Source organism: Triticum dicoccoides, chromosome 1B (assembly GCF_002162155.2).
Source record: "Triticum dicoccoides isolate Atlit2015 ecotype Zavitan chromosome 1B, WEW_v2.0, whole genome shotgun sequence".
Taxonomy (NCBI): domain Eukaryota; kingdom Viridiplantae; phylum Streptophyta; class Magnoliopsida; order Poales; family Poaceae; genus Triticum; species Triticum dicoccoides.
The window spans coordinates 272,114,164-272,127,696 of record NC_041381.1 but is presented as its reverse complement, the minus strand read 5'-3'; the positions used below and the strand labels follow the sequence as shown (position 1 = coordinate 272,127,696).

The 13,533-nt window shown below is 42.6% G+C and overlaps 1 protein-coding gene across 1 annotated transcript in view; it reads left to right on the top strand.

Annotated features, from left to right (window-relative positions):
• Positions 1-13,136, top strand: part of LOC119331083 (E3 ubiquitin-protein ligase SINAT5-like) — a 31,788-nt gene extending 18,652 nt beyond the window's left edge. The window contains exons 2-3 of the mRNA XM_037604264.1: positions 12,044-12,430; positions 12,549-13,136. Of these exons, the coding sequence (XP_037460161.1) occupies positions 12,044-12,430; positions 12,549-12,908 (747 nt within the window). The 3' untranslated portion in view covers positions 12,909-13,136. The remainder of the gene's footprint in view (positions 1-12,043; positions 12,431-12,548) is intronic.
• The last annotated feature ends 397 nt before the right edge of the window (positions 13,137-13,533 follow it).

The following is a 13,533-nucleotide window of genomic DNA, read 5'->3' as shown; positions in this document are numbered from 1 at the left end:
GGACCTTAAGGCGGCCTCTAACCGTTCAGGGTAAATCACAACAATCGATTGGGAGGTTGAATAGGCACAGTTACAAATTTTAATGAGGATGTATCCTGATGTTCACTTCCTTGGAGAAGAGCTGGTCACTGTTGGAGATGTGGGTGTTACCACGAAGGCACACCAACACCACAAAGGCTCACCCTATTCTCTTTGAGACAACACCATGAAGCCGTTTCTCAACCACTAGTGGTGGACCTTAAGGCGGCCTCTAACCGTTCAGGGTAAATCACAACAATCGATTTCTCACCGAAGAACTCCTACCGCTTACGAGTCTCCAACCGCCAAGAGTAACAAGACAAGAGCCAAGGATCCAAATCAAACCCAAACACAAACGTGATTGGTCAAAGTGTGGGGAATGAGTGGATCTTGCTATGGAATGCTTTTACTTTGAATCTCTCCAAGAATCAAAGGTTTAGGTTTTGGGAGAGTAGGAGAGGAAGTGTGGCGATTGTGAATGAATTTTGCTGAAAGGTTAACCCTAGAAATAAGTGGATGGGGGTATATATAGTGGTAGGAAAACCAACCATTATAGTGCAAAAATATACTACCGGACAGTTTGGTTGATCTGGACCAGACAGTCTGGTTGATCTGGACCAGACAGTCTGGTAGTGTAAAGTGAAATTAGGGTTTGGATGAAACAGGGAGGAGTTTTTGTACCATCGGACAGTCTAGTCCAGGGGACCAGACAGTTCGGTTTGTCTAATAGAAAAGCAGTTAGCCGAGAGCCAACTGGTCCAGAGAACCAGGTAGTCTGGCCACCACCAGACCAGACAGCCTGGTCCCGAAGGGCCGAACTGTATGGTCGCTCCAGAGAGCTTTGGGGCAATGTAACTGACCATTGGATAGTCCGGTCCAGTTAGATAGTCTGGTCCTCTGGACCGGAGGACCAGACTGGTCTCAGCCATCGCAGAGTCTGGTCTAGATGGACCGGACGGTCTGTTCACCCTGTAGGCTCCCGGTTATTGATTAGGCCGACCGGACAGTGTGGTGTAGGGGACCAGAGAACAGACAATCCGGTAGTGTAAATTTTCTCAGGACAGAGGTAGAACCCAAGTGTTTTAGGCTTTTTGGTGGCTTATGTCTTAGGTGATCATGTGCGTGCTAATGATGTGCGAAATGAGTCTGACTCTTCACCTTGGGACTGTCCCCTCTTAGTAGTGCGGGATCCCTATCAACTCAAATCAATAACAACAAAGACTGCCCTAAGTCTTTGAGGATCTGCGTCTCCATCTTTATGTTGCACCCGCGTTCTTAAGCCCGAAAGGTGTAATAGAAGACGTTTTTTCCTGATCTGATGCCTTCATTTGGATTTGATGGTAACGAGAGTAGGCATCTTTTGATCACTTGATTGATGTGGGGGAGCAGGAATAGATCTTTCGGGAAGGCTTTGTTGAGGTTGGTGTTATCGACACACATACACCATGAATTGTTCTTCCTGACCATCATGGGGCTGACCAGCCTTTTAGGGTGGGCTACTTCCCTGATGAAGCCAACAGTTGGGAGCTGGGTGATCTCTTCTCCAATTGTGCGGCTTTTCTCCATGGCAAAGCGTCGAAGAGCCTGTTTGACCGGCCTCGCATCCTTGCGGACGTCCAAGTTGTGCTTGGCGATGCACGCGGGAATGCCGGGCATGTCTGCGGGCTTCCAAGTGAAGATGTCACAGCTGCCTTCTGTTCTGGGCTCAGATCTGCTCCTATGATGGCTGTCTTGGAGGGGTCCTCAGGGTGTGCTTTGATTTTTTTTTTGTCTCTTTCCCGGGCTGGAAGGTCAGACTGGGCCTAGGCTTCTTGGGCAAGGAAGGTCGGACCAGGCTTAGGCTTCTTGGGCAACATAAGTCTACACAAAAGCTTCTCAATATTCAGAGGACATTCCAATTCTTCAATTGTACCACACAGTTTTTAGGGGTCACTAGTAAGGTGCCCGTGCTACGCTACGGACCCACTTAAAATGAGGTGAAATAATGAGCATAAGCAAAATTAGTACCCTTTTTTTTTCTACAGAGAATGTTATGCTTTAATCACATAAGAGCCTTTCAATGACGCCACACAAAATAGTAGGATGCTCCTGCATGACCACATAAAAACAACATGATATGTCGTTGAGGTGTTCTCTGCATTACACCACCGTAAAATTAAACTTCATAAGTGAAACTCAGTTGTAGTTACAACATGAATCACATAAGCACTTGTCATCACTGCTCATGGACACCCAACTAAGCAAAGTAACACAATCTAAAAGGGTCTGCACAAAAAAATCCGCACAACCTACATGCTAGCCTAAACATAAGAGAAAAGACTCAAATGAACTTCTAACGGGAAACAGACTCCAATTGTGCTCAACATCACATATTGAAAAGTTATATCATCACAAAAGGTGCAGCCACTCCACGACTTCATACTTCATCTTCTTTTGATCAAGGAGGGGTTGGTCCAGGGAGCTCATTGTTGATCCTACACAAAAAAAAAATGCAAACATTTAATTCATGTGTGGCTGGACAGATTACCTCTGCCTTAATGAATTTAACCAAATTTCCAATTACCTTTGCCTTAATTCATGCGCAGCTGCGATATTCGGGTCAAGTGTATCCTACTAAAGCCCGTAGTGTGCAGACCACAATCTAGTTAATTAAAGATGGAACACCAATCTATTAGAAAATTTTATTTTTGCAATATTATTCTGTGAAATAGGACAAATTCACTTATAGACTTACCAATGCGCTTTGCACATAACATTGTTGCCACGACAATAGCACGCTCCTCAGAAAGCTTTTCCCATGTACTTACATTATTAGTCACTAACTTGTCCCATACAACTAACTTGACAATATTATAGCTACAAAATCATTTAATGTCATAGGAGAAATGTGAGAACTTTGCATTAATAAGTACATAACAAAATTCGGAAGCCACAATTTGTACATACGTGCCATCCAATAGAATAATATTTCTCACTGGGATCCTTCGGTTGTAGAAACTTTCCTTATGCCCAATAGAACTTACAAACAGAACCATGGCAATGATATCTAACATTTGAATGGAAAAATATTAGTAGATCATTTGTGCCCAATAGAACATTTCAAAGATATAAAAGGAAACTGAAGCACTTACCAACATACATGCCATTATCTAGGGTGAACTCCCAAACTTTATCAAAAGGCAATGGGACCAACTGCTCATTCACATTTCTTATCTCATTAACTATTGTCTCTGAGGTGAAAAGACACACAATGTGATTATCTGCAAACATATAATCTGCATTTCTCATAACTGGTTCTGCAGCCATCTTCCATACATAATATACTCGCCCCTCTACAAGTGAAGGCTGAAATCGATCGACCTCGTCATCATATATGATAGCAACCATTTTCTTGCCCTATTACAAATTAAATATATAGAAAGTGACAATCCGACATTTATTCAAAAAAATATATTTGTTGCAGCAGAAACTTTTGTTGCACATAAGTATTACCTTTTCATCCAATGACACCATATTGAGCCTCTTTCCACTTGTAGCGAATCTCTCCACATGAAATTTGTGATACACTCTGACACACATACTCCACCTAGTGTAAGGATGCACATCCTCAAATGTTGGAATGTGTGGCGCTTCGACTCTTACGCTTCAGTGACTTCATCTTGTCCTGAAAGAAAAATGAGCATAACTAACAGAAGATATATCTTGATGCCACCAACTATATATATGAGAGCCGCCCATAAAAAGCGTGTGAATTTAAACAAATATCATTGGTTCAATGCACAAATCCAGAATACGATGAAAAATTAGGATATACTTCTTCACTATTTACATTTGCACTAATTATTTATAGCCGCAAAACTATTTATCCGGACTTCAAAGTTTCTGTATCTGGGACAGTAGTGGGAGATAGGAGCAAGGAGGTGACCGAACCTACCCCCCAACATATATTTAAACCTGCACCCTATTCTTCTCATCCGGCCAGTACAAAACACGAACTGCAATAGCATCAACTAAAGATGTATATCGGTACCACTACCCTCTTAGCTGACTGAGGGAACTAAAAGCATATTGTGGAGCAACAAAGACTTAATAGTCCACCACAAATAAGAGGCCAAACTAACAAAAAACCTTAAGGAACCAATGTAGGCCGCCTATGATATATAATTTGAAATCATAATCAGTGAACTGGAAAAAGAAACCAATCTAGTTCTTAGTGATCAACTCCACAAGAAACACGGAAATATAAAAATAGGTGATAGAACATACCTCAGAAGCAATCTGCAGATGGCTTGCTCGAGAATGCAATGCCAAACAACACGCCTATATATAGAGGGGGCTAAGCAAGGAAGCAGACATGGAGTTGCATGGAGTCCTAGGCTCCAGATAGTTCGAGACTTGGCTGAGAGATATGGCACAAAAATAGCCGGGTGAGAGTGTAGAGGCAATGATGGGCTGCACGCTCCATCCATTGGGAAGTGAAAGGACAATATTGCTACAATATAGGGTGCATTAAAGACATGTCAGAGAAAGAGGACCGGTCCCTGTGTATAACAGTACATCGGGAAGGGAAAGGCAAAGGTTACTAAACACATCCTGCATTTAGGGCCACATTTCGGGTAATTACACTTCTAACCCCCTAAAAATATTCCAAAATAAATAAAAATATTAGCAGGTCTGGGCAGAATTAGACTTTTCTAAAATTGCCAGACAGAAATCGTACAATGGAATTTGAAGTTAAGGGCTGAAATAATTTTTAGCATAACCAGTTTAAATACATACCTGAAGACTTCCTTAACTTAAGCCAGGCTATGATGTAGTGGGGTCTCCTTCAGTTATAGCAACATAAATTCAAAAGCACCTAAAACAAAGGGAGTGAAACTCAAGAAAACATTGTGCAAAACGAAATTTTAGTGGGAGCTCAAAGAGATAGTGCCATCATTCACACCTTTACTTCATAATGTATCTTAAACCTCATTCCAGTACAAAACCAGCTCAAGTACAAAACCAGCTCAAGCTCTGAAGCACCTTAAATAACTATTACTTTCTATCATCTTCAGTGAACATTCCGGACTATTAATCCTGAATTATTTTTTAAAACTGATACCATAACACGATCTTGGTACTATGATTGTCTCGATGTGCAGTCCCAAAACTTACAGAATATACCAAGGTTTGTTTATAAGGTGCATCAAGATCACCATATAATATATGCTGGAATGACAAAGTACACGCATGGATGGTGTGTTTTTCTAAGAGCTGTTAGTGTCAGAGCTCTTTAAATATAAACAACTCATTTTTAAGCTCAACTTGTTCGCCACAATACCAATTTTACTTCCACAAAGTCATGAAACGAGTTCCCTTTATTTGCAAAAGAGCTCAATCCTAAGTGACGCATTGCTCCATCAATAGCAGGAACTAAAAGCACAGGAAACTTATGCCATTAAAGTAAAAAAGTTAGCCATGTGCTTGCAGACTGCAGCTTTCATCCTTTGCTCGACACCTACACAGTGGAGGTGCTCATGAACAAATAATTTGTAACCTATCAGTGGAGGCATACAACTCGTACTGAGAAAAACAGACATGGACAATGTATAAAATAGAAAAACTATTGGCAAAATTGGTAGTCATGTGACCGTAGTGCATTGTTAACTAAGAAGGTTATGACAATTTTGCAATATTCAACAAACACTTTGTACATTTGAGACTTCTAGATTGAATAAGCAGCTGCTACTTCCTCAACAAATAACAACAATGCAACCCACGCGACATTAGGCGAGCCCTTTAGAACTGCCAAACATGTTTACATGCTAAGGACTTCCTTGTAGACAATATTCCTTGTCTTTGTTCCTTGATTCCTATTAGACTTGCACTGCCGCCCTTGTCTCTCCATGACAGCGAGTATCTTGATGTTTCTTCTTGCTGTTGCTCTAGAAAGCGCCACATACAACTGACTGTGAGAGAACACCGGATCAGGTAGATACACGCCAATGTTAGGAATAGTCTTGCCTTTGTGCCTTGTTGATTGTCATGGCAAAGCTAAGCCTGACTGGGAACCACTTTCTCTTAAAGCGGAAAAGGAACAACTCATCGTCTGAGGGGGCATAGGGGTATCAGAGGCAAGAACACCCTCTTTCCAGCATGTTGTCCTAGCACTATCTCGGCATCTATAGGTTTCTTTGGAACCCCCGTGCCACCAGCCTCGTCCCATTGCATAGTCCGTTTGCTGGGTCAATGTTTCACAGTAGTATAACTGGATATTTCAACTTTAGCTTGAGAATATGTGGCGGTAGCCCGTTGGAAGTAAGTGAGTTCAAGAACTCAGAGGGGTAGTAGTTGTATGGATCATCCTCCGCGCGGTCAAAGCTGTGATATATCATCTCTTGACCTGGGAAGCATTCGATCATCCTCATGTTTATCCTATCAACATTCTCGTTCCTAGTCGTCAGTATCGCCCTTGTGGTAATATAAGTAGGATCAGTTTGGTTCTCATCTAGATCATGGTAGACGTGTTCAATCAGCATGTCAAAGTCAGTGTCCTTCACTGTGCAGAGCATATAAGTATCCTCTCGAAGTTGTACATTATTTTCTTCATCGGTCTCCGTGCCATTCCCTATGCGCATGAGGAATTCCGCAAACCATGGATCGCCGTCGGCTCTCATGTTACGAGCAAGGCATAGTCGTTACATACTTTCCCATAGATAGGACATACGCAAGGTCGCGTCAGTTATCTGCGGCCTTGTCCCCTTCCGCACAACTGGAAGCACTTGCCTAAAGTCACCTCCAAACACGAGTCTTTCCTCCAAATGGCATGTCATGTCGGCCCATGATATCACGCATGCTATTGTCTAGTGCTTCAACAGCTTGCCGCTTCGTCATGGATGCTTCGTTCCATATTATGAGAGATGCCATCCGAAGTAGCTTGGCCGTGCCACTCTGTTTTGTAAACCAGCATACAACACCTTCTTCAATGCTAAGGGGTTTTTTAAACCTTGAATGAGCAGTCCTGCCTCCAGGCATGATGGAAGCGGCAACACTGGAATACTGGATGTTGCGGTTGCCATAGCTATCTTGCCCTCGCTTCGGATTCTCGTGAGCAATGCTTTGTACAAGAAAGTCTTACCTGTGCCTCCTGGGCCGTCAACGAAGAAGATGCCTCCGTTGCCACTACCGATAGCTCCCAAAATCTCATCAAAGGCGGACCTTTGCTCTTGGTTGAGGGAGGATGCCAGACAAGTATGCTCATGGTCTGCCTCAATCATGGATTCTTCAATGATTTCTCTAACCTCTCCACCAGCAGTGTCATATGACTCGTCGATCTTGGGAAGAGGGAATGATGCTATATCTTTCCCCATTGATTCCAACATGTCCTTGATATCATGCAACACCATCTGCTCTATTGTGTGTGGGCACGTCTGTGAACGCCGATAGTCATCCGACATCGCCTCCAGGTGCCTATCCCATAAACCTGTTGAACTATGGCGCACAGCGCCGAGACACAATTTCTTTGCTTTATTATGTTCATCCAGCACTGCTGCAATTATTCCAAAGTGAACTATGTAAGCCTATATTATTATTCAAGAATTATGATAATATATAGTTCTATATATACACATAATTTGAAGGGCTGAGATAAGGACCTTACTTTGCTTTAGCAGAGGAATCACTTGGACGGCAAGCCATTGCCCAAATAAGCCTTTATTTTAGAAGTAGTTACCGACGATTCCCTGGAGAAATGAAATATTGAGCAATGTTGAGTTTTCACTTTAAGAATACATTCATATAAAGCTGTACTTTTATAATATTGATGGAATTGGATCTGGTACATGATCTAAGTATCAAACCGTCAAAGATCCAACCATGGTTTCTTCACGTTTTTAGGAACAGATCACGTCTCCAATTTGAGCATATCCTTAGTTTCTTTCTATAACCTAATTAGCTGTATATGAACCTTTTGTACAGTCTGACACAGATTTTCTGTCACCTAAAAGTTCCTTTGCACTCATTAACCTCATGCTGTATACTGTATCATGATTATATTTGGCAATCTCTTCACCTAGAACAAATAGTATCTCAAGCTGAATGAATTTCTTGTATTCAAATCTGATCTGAATTGCCCATCTTATTTTTATTATGTCTGTACACACAGACCTGTAAGTCTAATCTGAATTGCAAGGAGTAATCGTTTGAGTAAGCACTAAGAAGTACAAATTGCTCATGTTCAGAGATGAATCATATTTTCTAGAACACATAGAAGACAGAAAGTTTCAAGCAGAAAGACATGAACGTGCATGAAGTACAAGAATCATGAAAGAAATTTACAATCCACAGTCATGTCTCGTGCATACATTCAACTACAACAGTAAACTACAGTTCATAAAACTACAAACCAACTGACTTGTGTCTCAATCAGGAGCCATGGTGTGTACCTCTTGGAGACACAGAAAACGTGAATAGATCAATAGAACCGAAGAGCCAGCGATGTGCTCGGATGGAAAATCACAGGCAGCGCAGAGCGGGATGGATGGTCCAGATGTTGGTCGACGTGGCGGCGCTGAGCTTTTGATTACGGCGACAGCGGGCAGGCGTGCCGTCAGGCTGCGCGGCCTCCACACAGTTCCAGGATGGCGAGCGAGAACGGAAGCAGGGGGTGCGGCTTCCGCGTGGCCTCAAAGGCCACGACGGGGATTGAGTGGCACCGACAGCGAGAGTGGCCGGGCGAAAGCGGCCAAGCAGGGCGGCGAACAGGGTGTGGAGGAAAGAAGGATAGATGAAACGGGAAGATGGAGGAGCAACAGTGAGTCGGCCGGCGTACATAGCGATTTGAAATTTGAACTGGGATTGCCTATAGTGGTGGACGGGGGAGAAAGATTGGTGGAGATTGGCGGCGGCGAGGCACAGCATTGGTGGAAGCCATGGGCAGGCGGTAAAGGCGGTGGAGGCGAGAAGGGTCTCGATGGGGATGACTTCTTTTTTTATTAGAAAAAATTAACGATAAGGCAAGATGCACGAGAAGGATTGTGGGGAAGGAATCGATTGCTTGACGTTTTGTCTCTTAAGCTTTGTCAGTTGGATGGTCCACCTCAGGGACTTTCACCTGTGTAAACTCGCAAACACATTAGTCCCTTAACTGTTTTGTCATTTAATCATTCAAAACCCTCAGGAGGCACTATAGGCACTTACCATCGCCCCGTTTTGGACGATTTGATGGCAATCACAGTTAAAGCTTCAACAAAAGATAGCAGTTGAATTGAGTGAGAAACTCCCCTATATGCTGGAATCTGAGGGAGTGCATTGTGTACAGATATAGTAAGAACAATATGACAATGCACAACTAGACATACGTTCTATGTCGGTATTCTCTGCAACAAGGATTAGCTTTTTAGTTGCACTTGCAAAATTTAGAGAACACAACAACCGATGAGAGATATCAATGGAAGTGAAGTAATGGCATGCAAATGCTCTCTGCTCATTTTTTTCATATATCCAGATTTGGGATCCCGGATTCATATTCTCCAACGAGATAGTTTACCAAACATAATGGTTGCAACGAGATAGTTTACCAAACATAATGGTTGCGCAATCTAACATGTTTGCTTTTTGGTTGACTCATTCTGCGCTCTCCATGCTGACATGAATGAAGCATATGGAGAGCTGCGGCTTCCACACGCTGAATTTTCTTTTCTCAAGGGCCATTTTCCAAGAACATTTCTAAAATCGGAAACTTGAAAAGCCAGGTGTCGCCTATATTTCATCACAGTTGTTTCATTTATTTGAGTTATCTTGATGAAAATTGAAGTTTATTGTTGTTACCTCTTCAGCTGTATCATCTGTGCTAACTTCAGTTGTAGCAATTGTAGTGCTAACATGCCATTTCAGCTTGGATATAAATTCCTGCTTGAACATAGTAATTAGACTGTCTGTTTCGATGATTCTGTGTCTTCCGTTGTCGGTTAGTCAGATTGTTATTAAACTGATATCCAGGCATATCAACCCTGTTTGGACATGAGCGAACTACTGTGGCATCTAGTTGAGACATTATCTTTGCCATTTTGTTTAAAGCTAGACAGAGGAGACTGACTTTACATTAGATATTCAACATAATTACCTATACCAGTGCAATCACCTCTATTTCCATAGGTATTCTGTTTGAATGGAACGTACATCACTCCTGAACACAGTTGCAATTTATAGTTGGGAAACAGGGGGAATTATGTTTTAAGAACATGAGTTCTGTGAGACAAAAGTGAAATCAGGGAATAATTAGTGATGTTGACAGAATATGAGTAACATCACTGTAATGATGTATCACCTCTGTTCTGAATTATAAGACGTTTTGAATATTTCAATATGAGCTAAATACATACGGACTGAAATGAGCTAACAAACACACTAAAACATGTCTATACATCCGATTCAGAAAAAAGTTAGAACATCTTATAATTCGGAACGGAGGGAGTAGTAACATATTTACATTTCGATTTCTTTAAATCGATTGGACGGGAGAGAGGTGATAAGAAGTCCAGAAACAGAGATAAATTTATTATCTATAGTAAGAGAGCTAAATTTGTTTGCTAGGTAGCTACACTTTCATAGACTTCAGAAAGTCAAGAGTGACTTCTATATGGCAACCATATTTTTGCCAGTTGTCAATGTTCTGAAAGATGGCTGGCTAAGCGGCGCTGAGCCCTGTTGTTCACCGCTAATCGGCGAGTCAATGCGAGGTAGAGCATGGTGATGCGATGGGGAACTTGTCAGCGGCTGAGGGGTGTCCTCTCCCACTGGATCGAGGCTGTTCGCCATGAATCTAGCTCCCCGTAATCGACCACGATTTCTCCTGCCACTTGAGAGGGTACCGGTGTGAAGGATGAGCTTGGTGCTCTGGTAGGTTGAAGTGCCTGTGGGGATCTCCGCGGAGTCACTGAAGGAGCATCTGTGGGTCTCAGCCTCTCCTACCCTGTTTTATTTCCTTGCCGGAGTTGTTCTTAATGGTTGCTAGGATTGGGGGCTTGGCCATTTTGGGCCTTGGCTAGTACAATGAGCCAGATGAGGTAGCTACTTTCACTTTCCTCCTTTCATCTGTTCTTTATCGCAGCCTGAGTTTTCTCTGTTCCTTTGCCTGTATCTCAATTCTTGATAGCAAGGCGTGCACCTGCTTAGTTCCTGCTATTGAGCCTTCCTTTTTTTGGAACAACCTAGTGGACTTGAACACTGCCAGAGATATAACTCTTTTGTCTGTCCTGACTAATGTAGCTGCTTGCGCTAGTAACCATAACTCTTATTGGTTCATCCAAAAATGATACTTAGGAAATATCACGAATCATCCCTTTACATGAAATAATATTGCTAGTGCTTATGATTGGCTACCTTGTTTCTATTCCATTGTAACATTGAAGTTGTCATACCCATTATCTAAAAACCTTGCACATGTGCAATGTTGGCCACTATTTTCTCTTACATATTGTAACAAGTTCATTACGTTGGATCTTTAAATTAATTTTTTTAACTCTCAACATGGAATTTTTAATTCTGTTTTTTTCATGTCACACATTGATCTAGCTGTATATGAACTGGCTGTACTCAGTTTTAGGAATCAGACAATTTTGAAGACTCTAAATGGCAGTCTTTTTCTGTAGATAGATGTAATGTTTATGTGGCAGCAAGTGAGAATCTTTTCCATTTGCTAAAAATAGTAAAGCCGTATGGTATTTCTCAGTTCAACTTCTGTATGATCTTTAGTCTATGGTCCTAGCCAGATAAAAAATATAGTTACTCTATTGTTGAGTTAGTGAAGGCTATCCTTTGAAGTTTGAGTTGTTGGACAATCATATGTGAGAGAAAACATGCATGTTGTTATGTTGTGCTCGAAGCATTTATTACAGGGTCACTAACAATCATGGAAACCCTTCTCACATGTTTTTATTGAAACCCATTTTTCTTGGCGGTGCTAAACATATTGTTCATCATCTGAAGGCTATTATGTGTATAGTTTTGTAATTTGATTGTTAGCACTTTGATGTTTCTACAGTGCCAAAATGGACATACTTTATGTTCGACATGCAAGGCTAGGGTGCACAACCGTTGCCCTACATGCAGACAAGAGCTTGGCGACATCAGGTGCTTGGCATTGGAGAAAGTAGCAGAATCACTAGAGCTTCCCTGTAAGTACTTCTCTTTAGGTTGTCCAGAGATCTTCCCATACTACAGCAAGATAAAACATGAAGGGCAGTGCAGCTTCAGGCCATATAACTGCCCCTATGCTGGTTCTGAATGTGCTGTGGCTGGTGATATACCTTTCCTTGTTGCACATTTGAGGGATGATCACAAAGTCGATATGCACAGCGGTTGCACGTTCAACCATAGATATGTCAAGTCCAATCCACGAGAGGTTGAAAATGCCACCTGGATGCTAACAGTAAGTCTCGTGGTACTCATTTTTAGACATCTTTGTGAAATCATCTTATTTTTCGATCTGAGGTTTGGGATGCTTTTCACAACCTTAACTTGCTGATTTGATGTTTCCATTGAATCAGGTGTTCCATTGTTTTGGACAATACTTCTGCCTGCACTTTGAGGCCTTCCAGCTCGGCATGGCACCAGTATACATGGCTTTCCTTCGTTTCATGGGGGACGAGAACGAAGCAAGGAACTACACCTACAGCCTCGAGGTTGGTGGTAACGGCAGGAAGATGGTATGGGAGGGCACCCCTAGAAGCATTCGTGACAGTCACCGGAAGGTCCGGGACAGTCATGATGGCCTCATCATCCAGAGGAACATGGCGCTGTTCTTCTCCGGTGGTGACAGGAAGGAGCTGAAGCTGAGAGTGACTGGACGGATCTGGAAAGAGCAGCCCAATCCGGAGGGAACCTGTATACCCAACCTTTGTAGCTGAGGCGAGCAACGTCCAGTGATGAAAATGGTTGCGCTGTCTAGCTGGCTTGTTATTTATCCACTGACATGTCCTCTTTGTTTCGGTAGTCCAGTGAGAGTCCCAGTGCTGTACTACCTTGAGCTTGAGGCAATTTTTAGAGGTGTAAAATGTTCTTGTGAAGTACAGTAATTGTGTATAACGGAACCATGAAACACTACAAGTTGGCCAATAAATGTTTTTAGAGGAAAAGGGCACAAAACCCCCGGCTCCATTTGCATAGCAAAGAAGACCAGCGTCTCACATACACCAATTCCAGCATGCGGAGGACAGCTAACCACTGCCTCAGCAAGAAACTACAGAAGAAAACACAAAGAAAACCAAACGCCAGTCTGCATGCATAGGCAGAAACTGGGCGGAAGAAAGGTTCCTAAACATGCTGATACATGAGTAGCAGAAAGGCGAGCAAACTAAGGCGCCAAAACTACAGGTTGCAGTAGGAGACTGATTATGCATTGTGGACGTCTCCAGCAAACAGCAGCTCCCAGTGCGTCATACGGTGAGAAGACAGGCCTTCAGGGCCCTGGCCGCTTTCAGCCTGGGTCCGGCCACAACAGTAGTGGAGGGTCTCTTGACGATTGTTCCAGTT